Source organism: Cherax quadricarinatus, chromosome 41 (genome assembly GCF_038502225.1).
Source record: "Cherax quadricarinatus isolate ZL_2023a chromosome 41, ASM3850222v1, whole genome shotgun sequence".
Lineage (NCBI taxonomy): Eukaryota > Metazoa > Arthropoda > Malacostraca > Decapoda > Parastacidae > Cherax > Cherax quadricarinatus.
The window spans coordinates 11,565,290-11,584,695 of NC_091332.1; the positions used below are offsets into that span (position 1 = coordinate 11,565,290).

At 39.9% G+C, this 19,406-nt stretch overlaps 1 protein-coding gene across 3 annotated transcripts in view; it reads right to left on the reverse strand.

Annotated features, from left to right (window-relative positions):
* LOC128695765 (complex I assembly factor ACAD9, mitochondrial) overlaps positions 1-19,406 on the reverse strand; it is a 66,261-nt gene that overhangs the window by 12,067 nt on the left and 34,788 nt on the right. For all 3 annotated transcript variants that reach the window (XM_070093017.1, XM_070093018.1, XM_070093015.1), the window contains exon 8: positions 5,867-6,078. In XM_070093017.1, coding sequence (XP_069949118.1) covers positions 5,867-6,078 — 212 coding nt within the window. The remainder of the gene's footprint in view (positions 1-5,866; positions 6,079-19,406) is intronic.

Here is a 19,406-nt window from a genome sequence, read left to right on the forward strand (position 1 = left end):
TCAGCTGACAATATTACACCCAAATCACATGTTCCTTTTGTTCTATTTGGTGGCCTTGTGTTTTGTATACAGTGTCTCTTGAGTTCTTCATTCTTTCCATATTTAAGCAATTGGAGATTGTCACTACTGAATATCATGTTATTCTCCACTGCCCAATGAAAAATCCTGTTTATATCATCCTACAATTTTTTAGTGTCCCTTACTGAGGTGATTGTCATGCTTATTTTAGTATCTATAAATGATAATACAAAACCATGATGAGTGATTTTATCTATGTACTCTATGAAGATACAAAACAGTAAAGGCACCAGGACTATGCCTTGGGATACTGAGCTATTTACTTTGCTAATGCTGGATTTTCCTGTTGAACTACTATTAAATGTGTTCTGTTTGTCAGAAAATTAAAAATACATTTGCCTACTTTCCCTGTTATACTAGAATCCCTCAACTTATATGTAATCACTCAATGTTTACATTTATCAAAAGTCTTTGCAAAATCCACCTCTGTAAGTCTGTCAAGAATGGTTTAGTAGCTGTAACAAGCATGATCTTTCTGCTCTAAATCTATACTGGTTTTGCTGTGTAGGTTATGCAGTTCTGTAAAGTTTGTAATTTGATGTCTCATCGCCCATTCAAAGACTTTTATGATGCATGACATTAGGGCTACTGGTCTGTAATTTTTGGATAGTGTTTTACTGCCTTCTTTATGCAAAAGAACTACATCCACATTTTTTAAGGCCTATATCTAAACTCTTCCTCTAAAGAAAACTGAGTGCTCATGCTAGAGGTATTCTGCACTCTTTCATAAATAAGGAATTCCATTAATCCACTCTAGGTGCTGCATGAGTGGACATATTTTCTATTTCTTTTTCAAAGTCATCAGGGCATGTATGTATGTCAGTTATGTGATCTATGTTGCCTTGAGGGGTAATGAAGAAAATTTCTGAACTCTCCACTCTACCACTAGCCCTGCACTTTTGCGAGCTTTGAACATTCGCGAATGCCTAGCTGCCCAATCATATTTATCAAACAAATGTGGGAAAAAAGTACAGGAAAATGCTCCAAGAAAGTCATTAACCTGGAGGAGAAGGTGAAATTGCTAGACAAGTGTAGAGCAGGTTGTTTGAGCAATTCTGCCATTGGAAAATTATTTAACGTAAATGAAAGCACAGTGCACTCTATCATGAAAAATGAGGGAAAGATAAAGGCAGTACTAGCATCTACTGCTCCTCCCTCAGCCAAGCAAGTGTACAAGTAAGAAACAGTGCAATGTCTAAGATGGAATCAGCATTATTTGTGTGGATTTCAGACCAAAAAAGAAATGGAAATCCCACAGACCCATTATTTGTTATTAAACCATAACATATACATGTATATACAATATTTTACGATGTTTTTGTGCGTTTCATGATTGCTCGAGGTTCAACAGGTTAACGAAGTAGTATTGTTAGGCTAAGTAAATGCTATTACATTATATTTCCCTACAATATACTTGCAGGCCAGACTTGAGTCCTGGAGATGGGAAGTACAGTGTCTACACTCTGAAGGAGGGGTGTTAATGTTGCAGTTTTTATAACTGTAGTGTAAAGCACCCCTCTGCCAAGACAGTGATGGAGTGAATGATGATGAAAGTTTTTCTTTTTCAGGCCACCCTGTCTTAGTGGGAATCAGCTGATGTGTTAATAAAACAAAAAATAAATATTTGCGCATCAAAACATTCACAAACGTTACATCGTATTTGCATACCAACATCGTATTTGCGTACCTACATCGTATTTGCGTACCAAACATTCGTGAATTTTCAAGATTCGCGAGGTTCTTGATTCCCTAACCCTCGTGAATGTGGAGGGCCCCCTGTACAGTGGAACCTAGGTTTTCATATGCCCTAGTTTTTGTAGGATTTGGTTTTCGATGACTTTTTTCACCTAAATTTTGTCTGAGTTTTTGTACATCCACTCGGTTTCAGAGATGACAGTGGTCCGCACCAAACACATCCACCTACTGCGCCCACACAGAACATCACATACGTTCTGACTCAGTCTGGCACTGTTTCTCGTTGAGTGAACATTACCCCGCGCGTTCAGATAACATTTCGTAATACAATGGACCCCTGGTTAACGATATTTTTTCATTCCAGAAGTATGTTCAGGTGCCAGTACTGACTGAATTTGTTCCCATAAGGAATATTGTGAAGTAGATTAGTCCATTTCAGACCCCCAAACATACATGTACAAACGCACTTACATAAATACACTTACATAATTGGTCGCATTGGGAGGCGATCGTTAAGCGGGGGTCCACTGTAATCCATTGCTTTTTGTGCTTGTTTATTGAGTGTGACTGCTAAATAAGCCACCATGGGGCCAAAGAAAGTTCTGAGTGCTAGCCCTTTGATATAGAAGGTGAAAAACATGACAGAATTCAAGAAAGAACTCATAGCAAAGTACAAAAGTGACTGCAGCTGAGGAAATTGCTTCAGAGGAGGAGGAAGAGAGAAGGGATAATGTGCCTTCTTCAGTGATTAAGGACACGTGTGCAAAGTGGAATGAGTTGCAAAGTTTTTGGGGAGAAGTATCACCCTAACAAAGCTGTTGCAAGCTGTGTCTGCAACATGTTCAATGACAATGCCTTGTTCCATTTTAGGCAAATCTTAGAGAGACACCAGAAACAGACCTCTCTAGACAGATTTTTTTGTGCGACAGGGGTCCAGTGACTCTCAAGCTGGTCCTAGTGCCAGTAAGAGACAAAGAAGGGAAATAACCCCAGATAGGGCCTTGATACCTGAAGTCCTTATAGAGGGGGATTCCCCTTCCAAATAATAACCTCTCCTCCCTCTCCCCTCCTCACTGTCTTCCAGACACCAACAAGAGTCTACAAAAAAGGTAAAAGTGATGTTAAATGTTCATTTATCCATTTCACTAGTCATTTGTATTTATTTCTCATTGTTTTCTGTATGTAAAACTATAGTTATTCTCTATAAAATGTATTTTTTGTTAATATTTTTGGGTGTCTGGATTGGATTAATTGGAGTTACATTATTTCTTATGGGAACTACTGCTTCAGTTTTCATCAGACTTTCTGGAACAAATTAATAACGAAAACCAAGGTTCCACTGTACTTCCATTTAAATGAATGCTGAACATTAATTCATATCGGTCTTTTAGAATTTTGCTCATTTTTTTTTCATCATCAGTGTATGAACCTCCTGTGATTAATGGTCTAATTCTACACACACTTCTTAACTTAGATTTTACACATTTTATTTTTTTTAACACATCGGCCATTTCCCACCAAGGAAGGGTGGCCCGAAAAAGAAAAACTTTCATCATCATTCACTCCATCACTGTCTTGCCAGAGGCATGCTTACACTACAGTTATAAAACTGCAACATTAACACCGTTCCTTTAGAGTCCAGGTACTGTATTTCCCATCTCCAGGACTCAAGTCCAGCCTGCCAGTTTCCCTGAATACCTTCATAAATGTTACCTTGCTCACACTTCAACAGCACATCAAGTCCTGAAAACCATCTGTCTCCATTCGCTCCTATCTAACACGCTCACACATGCTTGGTGGAAGTCCAAGCCCCTTGCACACAAAACCTCTTTTACTCCCTCCTTCTAACCTTTCCTAGGCGGCCAACTCCTACCCACCTACCCTCCACTACAGATTTATATACTCACAAAGTCATTCTATTTTATTCCCTCCTCTCTACAGTCCGAACAATCTCAGTAACCCCTCCTTAGCCCTCTGGATAATAGTTTTGGTAATCCCGTACCTCCTCCTAATCTCTAAACTACGGATTCTCTGCATCATATTCACACCACACATTGCCCTCAGACATGACATCTCCACTGCCTCCAGCCTTCTCCTTGTTGGAACATTCACCACCCATGCCTCCCACCCATGTAAGAGCATTGGTATAACTATAATCTCATACATTCCCTTCTTTGCTTTCATGGATAAAGTTCTTTGTGTCCACAGACTCCTCAGTGCACCACTTACCTTTTTCCCACTCATCAATTTTATGATTCACCTCATCTTTTATAGAACCATCTGCTCACACGTCCACTCCCATTCACCTCCTCCAATCTAATATCCGATCTTCTGTTACCTATTTTTTTTTTGTTATCCTCATCACCTTACTCTTTCCTATATTCATCTTTAATTTTCTTGCTTTACATACCCTACCAAACTCATCAACATGTGTAGAACTATTTGGGGTTTCTAGCAATATCATGACCAGTTTTTTGTTCTCTCTGTTTCTTTCATCTGATACAAAAGATTTAGTTTTGTTCTAACCCAGTAATTTCTCTACTGCAAACTTAACACAGTAGGTAATTACAAATAGGTATTGACATAGCATCCAATTCCAGATCCTTACTAAAACTGATATTTAAACAAGTACTTGTGGTCTACCACCTGCCCTTTCCTGTTACAGTAGGGCCCCACATTACAGCGTTCTACTAATATGGCGATTTAAAATTATGACCAAAACTCGCTATACGGCTCCCTGTCTTTCTAATACAGCGCGCCCCATCCAGTATGTTTACATTCTCCGTGAGCACATCTCTCTATTATGTCTGGAAACTTTCCAAAATTTCAAGTGTTTTACAGTTATTGCATATTTTATATGTATGTACTCTGATAATTATACTTATGTGTACCTGTACCTAAATATACTTACAAACTGTGCTGGTGTGAAGGTACACATTGAAGTCACTAAGAGTGTCCCTCTAGTCTTAACACCATAGTTATACTACATAATAATAATCACTCTTGGGCACATTAAATGTCTTATTTTATGTTAATATAGACATTTTCATTAATCCATCTATGATATTTTCAAAACTACATAAGAAACACATTACATAACATATAAACATGCTATGTTTATATGCTATGGAGGTGTGGTAGCCGGGTGAAGGGAAAACATCATGTTTTCTCTGGACAAGCACCAGAGAAAACGTGTATGAATCTGTGTTTGGCCCAGTCATTCCCACTTTTGTTTACAATTCTTGGCATGAATTCTCATCACCTCTCCTTTCGTTTATGATGGCATCTAAAGGTAGTTGTTAGAAACGATTAAACTCAGTGAACAAGGTATGTCAATTGTAATAATATGGCTCTGGGCTGCATTAAATACTGTATAGGTATGTAGGTAGGGCACCATAGGTGTAGCTCTGTAGCCCATGCAGGCTACATCTACTGGCTACCTACACCTGTCTTCTTACAAATACTTCTCACCTCTCATCCTACATTAAGAATACACATATTTTAAGGTAAATAATGAGTGTATTGTATGTATATTTTATCTCTCTGGGCTGCTTTAAGTATCATATATTAAGTTTGGGATGGGGAGCCAGGGCTATCTACACTTGACTTCTTACCAATAAGTACTACTCACCTCTCGCCCTTCATTAAGACGACAAATATTTTAAGGTAAGTAACGAATGCTGTGTGTATTTATTTTAGTTTTTGTGTTTTTTAATGACTAGTTCTACTACTAACTTAATATAAGTTAGTGTTAACTTGTTGCCTGGCATTTATATGAATTTATGTGGATAAAATGGTGTTCTGCTTTCCAGCGATGTCTGCTTTCCGGCAGTAGCCTGGAACCTAACCTGCCATATAAGTGAGGCCCTACTGTACTTTGCTCACCGATGAATTCAGAAACCTTCAGTTCTTACCATCCTATATTTTTTACAGTTAATGATCTTCCTTTCATACAAAACATGCAAACACTATACATCTTCATAACCATCTCTTAAATCACTTTATTAAAATATGAACAGACAGCCATTACATTTATTTATTTTCTAAGAACTAGACTGACAAGATAGCATGTGCAGAGCAGAGAACCTCTTACCTTAACAATAGCTGCTTCTACTGAACAATCAGCATTTTTGTGACTATCTAAGACTCCAGCTGTAATGTATGCCATAGACTCCATGGCATAAACAGCAACACTCATGCGTGCAAACTTTTCCTTAATTAAAGCAAATTCAGAGAGGTGATGCCCAAACTGTTTCCGGGTTACGGCATGTTCCATTGACCAACCTATCATCTTCTTCATAATCCCTGTAGGAAAGAAATTCTTCATGTTAATACAGTGTGATAAATACAGTGGTACCTCAAGTTTCGGCCATAATTTGTTCCAGAAGTCTGTTCGAATGCTGTTACCAAACAAATTTGTTCCCATAATACAAAAATACACTTACATAATTGTTCGTGTTGGGAGCTGTTCGAAACTCAAGGTACCCCCATACATATACAGTGGACCCTCGCCTAACGATATTAATCCATTCCTGAGAGCTCAACGTTAGGCAAAATTATTGTTGGCCGAATTAATTTTCCCCATAAGAAATAATGGAAATCAAATTAATCCGTTCCTGACACCCCAAAGTATGAACAAAAAAAAAAATTACCACATGAAATATTAATTTTAATACACACAAACTAAAGAAGACATGTACAATTACATGAGACTTACCTTTATTGAAGATCTGGTGATGACTGATGGGATGGGAGGAGGGGAGAGTCTGGATGGTGTTAATGTTCAGAAGGGGAGTCCCCTTCCATTAGGATTTGAGGTGTCAAGTCCTTTTCCGGGGTTACTTCCCTTCTTCTTTTAATGCCACTAGGACCAGCCTCAGAGTCACTGGACCTCTGTCGCACAACATATCTGTCCATAGAGCTCTGTACCTCCCGTTCCTTTAAGATTTGTCTAAAATGGGCCATAACATTGTCATTGTAATAGTCACCAGCACGGCTTGCAATAGCTGTGTTAGGGTGATTTTCATCCATAAAGGTTTGCAGTTCAACCCACTTTGCACACATTTCCTTAATCTTTGAAGTAGGCACAATGGATTCCACAAATGGCATAGGTATCTCAGGGTTAGCCCCAAACCCTTCAAAATCTTTCTTAATTTCCATACTAATTCTCACCCTTTTTATCACAGGGTTGGCACTAAAAGCTTTCTTGGGGCCCATGGTGACTTATTTTGCAGGTGCAATCACTAAAAAGCTGTGATAATATGAAATGTTCCGATTGTATGTTTGGATGCGGCCACGGTGGCTGGCTTGTAAACACTGGCGCACTCAGGCCACACGTGGAAGCGTCTCGAACGGAACGAATTCTGTTGGGCGAGTTTTTAGCGCTAAAATGTATTGCTAGGCGGATTTAACGTTATGTGATGCGTTCGTTAGGCGAGGGTCCACTGTATACAATAGGGCTCCGCTTTATGGCGTTTCGCTTTTTTCAAATTATGACCAAAATTCACTCTACAGCTCCCCCCACCTGTCTTTCTAATACAGTCACCGCGCCCCACCTGGTTTGTTTACATTCTCCGTGAGCACCACATTTCTCCTTATGTCTGGAAACTTTCCAAAATTTCCAGTGTTTTAGAGTTATTTCATGTTTTATATACGTATATATATTTTTTTATTAACACATCGGCCGATTCCCACCAAGGCAGGGTGGCCCAAAAAAGAAAAATTTTCATTATCATTCACTCCATCACTGTCTTGCCAGAGGGGTGCTTTACACTACAGTTTATAAAACTGCAACATTAACACCCCTCCTTCAGAGTGCAGACACTACTTCCCATCTCCAGGACTCAAGTCCGGCCTGCCGGTTTCCCTGAATCCCTTCATAAATGTTACTTTGCTCACACTCCAATACTCATACTCTGATAATTATAAGTACTTATGTGTACCTGTATCTCAATAAACTTACACACAGTGCTGGCATACAGGTACACATTAAAATCACTAAGAGTATCTTATTAGTCTTGAGGATACCATATTAACCCCTTGACTGTTGCAAGCCTCTTACTGAAACTGTTATTCTATAACGCAAAATTTTTGGAAAAAAAAAAACAAATTTTTTTTTTCTTATGAAATGATAGAGAATCTTTTCCCGATGGTAATGACACCAAAAGTACATAATTTGGCCGAAAACTCATGGAATTACGCTCCCGCGAAGTTAGCGGTTTCAGCAACATATACGCATCGGCGATTTCGCCAACTTTGAGCCCTGTTTTTGGCCAATTCTGTTGTTCCAGTTGACCAAACTCATAGCTATTTCTTTAGAACTCCATTTTTTCTATCAGTTGAGTACAAGAAACCGCCCATTTACTAATCTGAATTACCCAATAAAGTGGTCAGAAATTGGCAATTTGGCAAATTTCATGCAAATTAAAAAAGATGCCAATTTCAAAATAGGGTCCAGAATAAACAATGTAGACATTCATGGCACTAAAATAACATATCCTCTGTTCATTAGTCATGTCTCTAGGCCCCTCTTACATTACTATTGCTTTCTATTTTGATTTTTTATTCATACAAAAAATACAAAATTTACTGTTATGCAGACTACTGCATTATTGTAAAAATGGTATAAATAATATCAGTGTACTAGCGAAAGAATATTAGACTCCCCAGTTGACTTGTATTGGACGTGTGGTGTGATTTGCTTATTCCTGAACATTGGTAAAAATCGAACATTTCCGCTACTTTGAGCTCAATTTCAAGGTTGTTTTCATCATGAAACTAATCAAAATTATCTCTATTTCTGTAATATGTTTTCCATTTTATCACGTGAGACCATGAAAATGAGAATACAATGATAAATACTATACGAAAATACACCTCAAAGTCGGTATTTTAATCCGAAAAAACGGTCAGTTTTTTTTCTCATTATGCACTGCGTGCTGAAGGATTTTTTTTATGTGGTGCACACTGACCACACAGACCCATTCTCTCACATGTGGGCCTTCCAGCTTTCTCCTGCTTGATTTGAAGCTGCTAGAATTTACGCGTATAAATACGTCCGAAACAGTGGCGCATAAGACGTATATATACGACCAAAACAGTCAAAGGGTTAATAATGATAATATGTAATAATAATATGCAATGATAATCACTCTGAGGCACATTAAATGTTGTTATTACGTTAATATACACATTTTCAATAATCCATCTATGATATTTTTTCAGAATTATATAATAATCATGCTACATAACATATAAACATGATAAATGCACCCCACAGTAGAATAAATTAACATAAATATGAGATGTTTTTCCAGTCGTCGGAAAGAATAACGTTTTCTCTAGTTCAACACTTAAGAAAATGTGTACACAATAATATTACTGGAGGTAACGTGGGGTGAGTAAGAGAGAGAGAGAGAGTAAGAGAGAGAGAGAGTAAGAGAGAGAGAGAGTAAGAGAGAGAGAGAGTAAGAGAGAGAGAGAGTAAGAGAGAGAGAGAGTAAGAGAGAGAGAGAGTAAGAGAGAGAGAGAGAGTAAGAGAGAGAGAGAGTAAGAGAGAGAGAGAGTAAGAGAGAGAGAGAGTAAGAGAGAGAGAGAGTAAGAGAGAGAGAGAGTAAGAGAGAGAGAGAGTAAGAGAGAGAGAGAGTAAGAGAGAGAGAGAGTAAGAGAGAGAGAGAGTAAGAGAGAGTGAGAGTGAGAGTGAGAGTGAGAGTGAGAGTGAGAGAGAGAGAGAGAGAGAGAGAGAGAGAGAGAGAGAGAGAGAGAGAGAGAGAGAGAGAGAGAGAGAGAGAGAGAGAGAGAGAGAGAGAGAGAGAGCCAGTCTATCAGCATCCTGTCGGCCAACATTAGAGGTTTCATTACTAATGTTGGAGAGCTCACACATAGCTTTGTGAACACTCGACGTCCCGACATGATAGCTGTTGTTGAAACATTTTTGGATGACAGGACTCCAGAAAATTTTGCAAGAATTGCTGGCTACACCTCATGGATGAGAAGAGACAGGCAAGGGCAAGGAGGTGGTGTTGCTGTGTGCTTCTCTAAAAGTGTTCATGCACAGCACATAGATGTTGCCACCCCTACACATCTTGAAATGATGTTCTTCAAGCTCTGTATAAACACTAGTACCTCTGTACTAGCATGTGCAATGTACAGACCTCAGTGGCAACATGCAGACCCTATCAACTTCCTAATGGAAAATATTGACTCCCTTCTGCTACAACACAACTGTCAACATATTATAATTGTTGGTGACCTCAACCAGTACCTTATACAGAGGGACTTTGATGACCTTCTTGCAGTGTTTGACATGAGAAACTTTGTTGATTTCCCTACTCATATCTCTGGCTCCTCCCTTGACCCAGTAGTGAGTGATCTGGCAGAAGGCATAGTCACTTGTCAACCCCTCGGGTACGTTGGATCGTCTGACCACAAGGCTGTTTTTACCACACTTAAGATCCCAACAGAACGAGGTGAGGAGTCCACACGCACAACCTGGCTATGGGAAAGAGGTAATTGGCCAGCCCTTTGCTCTGAGCTCGCCACCACCGACTGGAATGCTCTTCTCCAGGGGGATGTTGACAACCAAGTGAAAGCCTTCACTGGACACATCCTTAATCTGCAACAAGAACACATTCCTCACCGGCAATATGTGACAAAGCCTACAGATCAGCCTTGGTTTGGCTTTCGTTGTAGAGAGGCTGCTACTGCTAAGTACAAAGCATGGCGAAGGTATAAGAGACATCCTACCACCTATAACAGGAACTTGCACATGCAAGCCTGTAGGCATATGGGTGATGTTCAAAAGTGGGCCATTGCTAAATGGGAGTTGGACACTAAAAGAAAGTTAGCATCAGGTAGGGTAGGCTCCAAAACCTGGTGGTCCCTGGTCAAGGACAGACAAGGTTATCTGCCTGATGAACTTATTCCACCTCTAAATCGACAGGATGGGACCACCTCTACTAGTAGTCAAGAGAAAGCGGACCTCTTTGCTGAACACTTTGCTACCAAAATGCAAGTTCCTGATCCAGCAAGGGACCCTCCTTGGCTAGCTGCAAGAACTGTGTCAAAACTGTCAGGGGTGACAATAAGGCAGGAGGAGGTGCATTTCCTTCTTAAATCACTTGACCAAGAAAAGGCTGTGGGCCCAGACAAGTTGAGCCCAAGATTGTTGAGAAGATGTGCAGACCAGCTAGCAGCACCTCTAACTCGCATCTTTCAGCACTGCCTAGTACAGTGCAAATGGCCCTCTCCATGGAAAGAGGCAAATGTAGTCCCTGTTCACAAAAAGAAGAGCAGAGCAGAAATCAGCAACCACAGACCAGTGTCACTCCTGTCAATCACTGGTAAGATCCTTGAGACAATAATCTCAAGACAAATGACAGATTTTTTTGACTACCACTCACTACTTTGTGATCGTCAATATGGCTTCAGGAAAGGTTACTCTGCTGCTGATCTGTTGTTAAACCTCTCCACTAAGTGGCACCAGTCACTGGATGAATCCAAAGTCAGCTGTGTGGTAGCACTGGACATTGCTGGCGCTTTCGACCGGGTGTGGCACCAGGGCCTCTTAGCAAAACTTCAAGCACTGGGAATTGCAGGCTCTACGCTATGTCTCCTCAGTGATTACCTTCATGGTAGATCTCTAAGTGTAGTCCTCAATGGAACGGAATCAGCAAGACATCCTATTGGGGCAAGCGTTCCACAAGGAAGTGTGCTGGGTCCACTGTTATGGAATGTCTACTTCAACGACCTTCTTCATCTCATCCCAGAATCACATGCATATGCAGACGACTGTACACTGACATTCACTTATCCAAGAGAAGAAATGCCAGCTGCTCTAAGCTACATCAATCACCAGCTGAGAGCTATATCAGCTTGGGGAAATAGATGGCAAGTAACATTTGCACCTGAGAAAACGCAAATGATGATCGTCTCTAGGCACCATGCTGGAAATGCTGGTGCAGTAGTAAGGATGAATGGGAGGGTGTTGGCACCTGGAGAAGAAGTTGATATACCTTGGGGTGATATTTGACTCCAAACTAACCATGAAGAACCATGTTCTATATCTTGCAAACAAGGCAGCCAGGAAGCTTACAGCACTTCGCCGTATCTCGCATCTACTTGACAGTAGGGGTTGCAAGATTCTGTACAAGGCACAAGTACGCTCGCACCTTGAGTATGCTCCACTTTCTTGGTTTGCCTGCTTCCCCTGTCATCTGCAACTGCTTGACAGAGTAGAGAACAGAGCAAGACGTCTCATCTCTCGCCTGGACCCATCCTGGATAGATCTGTCATTTCAGCAGAGCCTTCAACATAGGAGGGATGTGGGTGGCCTTACTGTTATGTACAAGGCCAATATTGTCAAAGTACCACACTTGGATCCACTTTGAGGACAGCGTGAAACAAGCTTTTATGCCACAAGACGGGCAGAAAGCAGCAACTTCACTCTGGCTGTACCCTTCTCCAGAATTTCACTCCATCTGAGATCCTATATACCCAGGATGACTCGAGTATGGAACACATTCATACAGCATACTGATGTCAACGAGATAAAGTCAGTTGATCAAATGAAAATGCTGGCCCACAGATGGCTCCAACTTCATCCTGTTCCCTACTTGTATGTCTCATAACAATAAAAATGCTTTCAAATGAGCTGATGTAGGTAACAGTTCTTAGCTTGCCAATAAAGTTAGGAATCCTTAACCTGTAAATAGCTTGTCAATAAAGCTAGGGATCCTTAACCTTGTCAAACCCTGTGTAAAAGAGAGAGAGAGAGAGAGAGAGAGAGAGAGAGACAGACAGACAGAGACAGACAGAGAGAGAGAGACAGAGAGAGAGAGAGACAGAGAGACAGAGAGAGAGAGAGAGAGAGACAGAGAGAGAGAGAGACAGAGAGAGAGAGAGACAGAGAGAGAGAGAGACAGAGAGAGAGAGAGACAGAGACAGAGAGAGACAGAGACAGAGAGAGACAGAGACAGAGAGAGAGACAGAGAGAGAGACAGAGAGAGAGAGAGAGAGACAGAGAGAGAGACAGAGAGAGAGAGAGAGAGACAGAGAGAGAGACAGACAGAGAGAGAGAGACAGAGAGAGAGAGAGACAGACAGAGAGACAGAGACAGAGAGACAGAGACAGAGAGAGAGAGAGACAGAGACAGAGACAGAGAGAGAGAGAGAGACAGACAGAGACAGAGAGACAGAGACAGAGAGAGAGACAGAGAGAGTGCATGCTTGCATTGTGTTGGAAGCTAAACAATACTGTATTTATTATTATTATTATTATTATCATTACAGTGGACCCTCCCTTTTCATCATTAATCCATTCCAGAGTCTGGCAAAATGTGAAATTGACAATAACTGAAACGATTTTCCCCATAAGAAATAATGTACATCCAATTAATCCATTCCAGACTCCCAAAAGTATTAAGAAAAAATATTTTTTTAGAGATTACAGATTTATATACAGAAAAGAATGACAAATATATTATAAAGCACTAATAACATGTATAAATGAACATTTAACATCACACTTACTTTTACTGAAGACTCTTGTTGGCATATGGAAGACAGGGAGGACTGATTACTGTTTGGGAGGGGAATCCCCTTCCATAAAGACTTCAGGTACGAAGTCCTTATCCTGGGTTACTTCCCTTCTCTGTTTTTTAATGGTACTAGGACCAGCTTATGAGTCACTGGACCCCTGTCACACACACAAAAAAAAACTGTCCAGAGAGCTCTTGCAGCTCTACCCTCTACCACAATCACTACCACCCTCTACCACCATCACAACCACTACCACCCTCCACCACCATCACAACCACTACCACCCTCCACCACAACTGCTACCACCCTCTACCACCATCACAACCACTACTACCCTCTACCACCATCACAACCACTACCACCCTCTACCACCATCACAACCACTACCACCCTATACACAAATAACCCACACATAGAAGAGAGGAGCATACGACCTCCTCCTTTTTCTCCTTCTCCCTCTTCCCCTTTCCTCTTTCCTTTTTCTCCTTTGGGTTGTCTTTCTTCTGCCTTGTGTATTTGTTCCTTCTATATTTATTTTTCCCCCCTCTGTGTTCTTGTTCTTACCCTCTGTGGGTACCTAGCTCCCTCGCAGTGCTCCTCTTTCTTAGTACTATTTGACTGGCTCCTCCTTCTTACTACCTCCCCCACTACTACTACTACCTTCTACCTCCACTACTATTACTACTACTACCACCACCTCCTAGCTATATATACCCCTCCCTCTCCTTTTCAGTGGTGTGACTTTGTAAATGGTCCAAGTTGAACCGAAACGTCGTCGTAAGCTCCTCTCTTCTATGTGCAGGTTATTTGTCTATCGTTCCAGTCACGGTACTGTGCGTTTTTTTGTCACTACCACCCTCTACCATCATCACTACCACCCTCTACCACCATCACTACCACTATCACTCCCACCCTCTACCACCACCACTTTCGTATTTTTCTACAATATTTTTCTTAAATTCTATCATGTTTCTCACCTTCTTTACCAAAGGATTGGCACTAGCAGCTGTGTTTGGGCCAATAGTGGCTTATTTAGCAGTCACACAAAATAAAGAGATGCAAAAAAGAATGAATTATTACGAAATGTTTCCCATGACCTTGCAGGATAATGGTCACTCACCGAGAAACAAAGCAACACTGCCTCGGAATATGTGTGTGGGAGGTTGTGTGCTTGCAGGCACACTCAGACATGTTCTGTACCACCAACAAGATCGGAGGAAAGTAATGAAAACTGAGCCAATATTTTTACGAAAAAAGTTGGCGATAACCGAAATTCGTGAAAACAGAGCCCAACGAAAAGGGAGGGTCCACTGTGTTATTATTATTATTATCATAATACAAATGTGTATTTGTTTACATTCCTCTGCATCTCTGTCCTCTCTCTCTCATTTACTCATTCTCTCTCTCGTTTATTCGTTTTATCTCACTTACTCACCTCTCACCCTACATTAACCCTTTCACTGTCGAGAGCCCTGATCCTAAACTCACTCTCAATGTTGAAGAATTTAAAAAAACAAAAAAATTTTTTTTCTTATGAAATGATAGAGAATCTTTTCCTGATGGTAATGACAGCAAAAGTATGAAATTTGATGGAAAACTCACGGAATTATGCTCTCGCAAAATTAGTGGTCTTGGCAATATATACGAATTGGCGATTTTGCCCAATTTGAGCCCCATTTTCGGCCAATTCCATTGGTCCAGTCGACCAAACTCATTGCTATTTCTCTAGAACTCCATTTGTTCTACTGAATGAGTACAAGAAACTGCTCATTTACCTATTTCAACTAACCAATAAAATGGTCAGAAATTGGCAATTTGGCCAATTTCATGCAAATTTCAAAGATGCCAATTTCAAAATAGGGCCCAGAATAAACAATGCAGACATTTCTGGCACTAAAATAACATTTTCTCTGTTTATTAGTCATGTCTCCAGGCCCCTCTTATATTACTCTTGCTTTCCATTTTGAATTTTTATTCACACAAAAAATAGAAGATTTACTGTTATGCAGACTACTGCATTATTATATAAGTGTATAAATAATGTCAACCCATTTGCGACTACGTATTAGACTGGCCAGCTGGACAGATATTGGATGGTGACGTCATTTGTTTACTCTTGAACATCCACTACTTTGAGCTCAATTTCAAGGTATTTTTCATTGTGAAACCAATAAAATCATCTCTATTTCTTTAATATATTTCCCATTCTATCAAATGATACCAAGAAAATGACGATCCATCCATAATACACCTCAAAGTCGGCATTTTAATCCAAAAACACGGTCAGAGTTTTTTTTCTCATTATGCATTGTGTGCTGAAGGATTTCTTTTATACTGTGCACACTGACCATGCAGACCCATTCTCTCACATGTAGGTCTACCAGCTGTCTCCTGCTAGATTTGAAGCTGCTAGAATTTTGGGGTATTAATACATTACCAACACTGGCTTGTAAGCCATACCTATAAGTCACCGACAGTGAAAGGGTTAAGACTAGAAATATTTTAAGGTAAGTAATGAGTGAACTGAATATGCATTTTATCACTCTAGGATGCTTTAAATGTTAAGTGGATGGGGTGGGGTGGCCTGGCTAGCTACCATACCTAGGACACCTGATTTCTTACTATAAATACTAATCATCTCACCCTACATTAGGACTACAAATATTTTAAGGTAAGTAATGAGTGTACTATATGTCTATTTTACTTTTCTAGTTCTATTCTTAACTTAATATATGTTAGTGTAAACATGTTACCTAGCATTTATATGCATTTATGTGGAAAAAAAGAATGTTCCACTTTATGATGATTTCCACTTTACGGTGGTAGCCTGGAACCTAACCTGCCATATAAGTGGGGCCCTACTGTATACTGTACTATACTGAGGTTACTATTTTTTATTAATTCTAGTAGGGGAGTTTGTAGATAGGGAGATGGAGGTTTTGGGTAGATGGCGAGAATATTTCAAGGAACTTTTAAATGTCGAAGAAGAAAGGGAGGCGGTAATTTCATGCACTGGCCAGGGAGGTATACCATCTTTTAGGAGTGAAGAAGAATAGGATGTGAGTATGGGAGAGGTGCGTGAAGCATTATGTAGAATGAAAGGGGGTAAAGCAGCTGGAACTGACGGGATCATGACAAAAATGTTAAAAGCAGGGGGGGATATAGTGTTGGAGTGGTTGGTATTTTTGTTTAATAAAAGTATGAAAGAGGGGAAGGTACCTAGGGATTGGCAGAGAGTGTGTATAGTCCCTTCATATAAAGGGAAGGGGGACAAAAGAGATTGTAAAAATTATAGAGGAATAAGTTTACTGAGTATACCAGGAAAAGTGTATGGTAGGGTTATAATTGAAAGAATTAGAGGTAAGACAGAATGTAGGATTGGGGATGAGCAAGGAGGTTTTAGAGTGGGTAGGGGATGTGTAGATCAAGTGTTTACATTGAAGCATATATGTGAACAGTATTTAGATAAAGGTAGGGAAGTTTTTATTGTATTTATGGATTTAGAAAAGGCATATGATAGAGTGGATAGGGGAGCAATGTGGCAGATGTTACAAGTATATGGAATAGGTGGTAAGTTACTAAATGCTGTAAAGAGGTTTTATGAGGATAGTGAGGCTCAGGTTAGGGTGTGTAGAAGAGAGGGAGACTACTTCCCAGTAAAAGTAGGTCTTAGACAGGGATGTGTAATGTCACCATGGTTGTTTAATATATTTATAGATGGAGTTGTAAAAGAAGTAAATGCTAGGGTGTTCGGGAGAGGGGTGGGATTAAATTACAGTGGACCCCTGGTTAACGATATTTTTTCACTCCAGAAGTATGTTCAGGTGCCAGTACTGACCGAATTTGTTCCCATAAGAAATATTGTGAAGTAGATTAGTCCATTTCAGACCCCCAAACATACACGTACAAACGCACTTACATAAATACACTTACATAATTGGTCACATTCGGAGGTAATCGTTATGCGGGGGTCCACTGTATAGGGAATCAAAAACAAAATGGGAATTGACACAGTTGCTTTTTGCTGATGATACTGTGCTCATGGGAGATTCTAAAGAAAAATTGCAAAAGTTAGTGGATGAGTTTGGGAGTGTGTGTAAAGGTAGAAAGTTGAAAGTGAACATAGGAAAGAGTAGGGTGATGAGGGTATCAAATGATTTAGATAAAGAAAAATTGGATATCAAATTGGGGAGGAGGAGTATGGAAGAAGTGAATGTTTTCAGATATTTGGGAGTTGACGTATCGGCGGATGGATTTATGAAGGATGAGGTTAATCATAGAACTGATGAGGGAAAAAAGGTGAGTGGTGCGTTGAGGTATATGTGGAGACAAAAAACGTTATCTATGGAGTCAAAGAAGGGAATGTATGAAAGTGTAGTAGTACCAATACTCTTATATGGGTGTGAAGCTTGGGTTGCAAATGCAGCAGCAAGGAGGCAGTTGGAGGCAGTGGAGATGTCCTGTCTATGGGCAATGTGTGGTGTAAATATTATGCAGAAAATTCGGAGTGTGGAAATTAGGAGAAGGTGTGGAGTTAATAAAAGTATTAGTCAGAGGGCTGAAGAGGGGTTGCTGAGGTGGTTTGGTCATTTAGAGAGAATGGATCAAAGTAGAATGACATGGAGAGCGTATAAATCTGTAGGAAAAAGAAGGTGGGGTAGGGGTCGTCCTCGAAAAGGTTGGAAGGAAGGGCTAAGGGAGGTTTTGTGGGCGAGGGGCTTGGACTTCCAGCAGGCGTGCGTGAGCGTGTTCAATAGGAGTGAATGGACACGAATGGTATTTGAGACCTGACGATCTGTTGGAGTGTGAGCAGAGTAATATTTAGTGAAGGGATTAAGGGAAACCGGTTATTTTTATATAGCCGGACTTGAGTCCTGGAAATGGGAAGTACAATGCCTGCACTCTAAAGGAGGGGTTCGGGATATTAGCAGTTTGGAGGGATATGTTGTGTATCTTTATACGTATATGCTTCTAAACTGTCGTGTTCTAAGCACTTCTGCAAAAACAGTGATTATGTGTGAGTGAGGTGAAAGTGTTGAATGAGGATGAAAGTATTTTCTTTTTTGGGGATTTTCTTTCTTTTTGGGTCACCCTGCCTCGGTGGGAGACGGCCAACTTGTTAAAAAAAAAAAAACTAGAGTACTAATGAAATAAATGTAATATTTAAAGTTCTGTTACCCAGTTGTTAGAATTACATGCATCATAAAATACACATATTGTTTAACCCTTTCACTGTTGAGACCCCTGCTCCTAGTGTCAAAAAATTTTCAAAAAAATTATTTTTTCTTGTGAAATGATAGAGAATTTTTCCCAATTGTAATGACACCAAAAGTATGAAATTTGATGGAAAACTTATGAAATTACGCTCTCATGACGTTAGTGGTCTAGGCAATATTTACGCATCATTGATTTTCCCCACTTTGAGCCCCATTTTCGGCCAATTCCATTATTCCAGTCGACCAAATTCTTAGCTAATTCGCTAGAACTCCATTTGTTCTTTCGACTGAGTACAATAAACCGCCCATTTACCAATTTCAACTACCCAATAAAGTGATCAGAAATTGGTAATTTGGTCAATTTCATAAACAATTCAAGGCCAATTTCAAAACAGGGTCCAGAATTAACAAAGCAAACATTCCTAGCTCTAAAATAGCATTTTCTCTGTTCATCAGATGTCTCCCGGCCCCCTTATATTACACTTGCTTTCCATTTTTCATATTTATTCACACAAAAAATAGAAGATTTACTGTTATGCAGACTACTGCATCATTGTAAAAATGGTATAAATAATATCAGCACATTTGTGAAAGCATATTAGACCCACCAGTTGATGCGTATTGTACGTGTGGCGTGATTTGTTTACTCTTGAACATTGGCAAAACTCAAACATTTCTGCTAATTTGAGCTCAATTTCAAGGTACTTTTATTCAGAAAGCAGATTAAAATCATCTCTATTTCTGTAATATATCTTCCATTCTATCAAATGAGACCAAGAAAACGAGAATACAACCATAAATACCATACAAAAAATACACCGCAAAGTTGGTGTTTTAAACCAAAAACACAGTTGGAGTTTTTTTTTTCATTATGTACTGT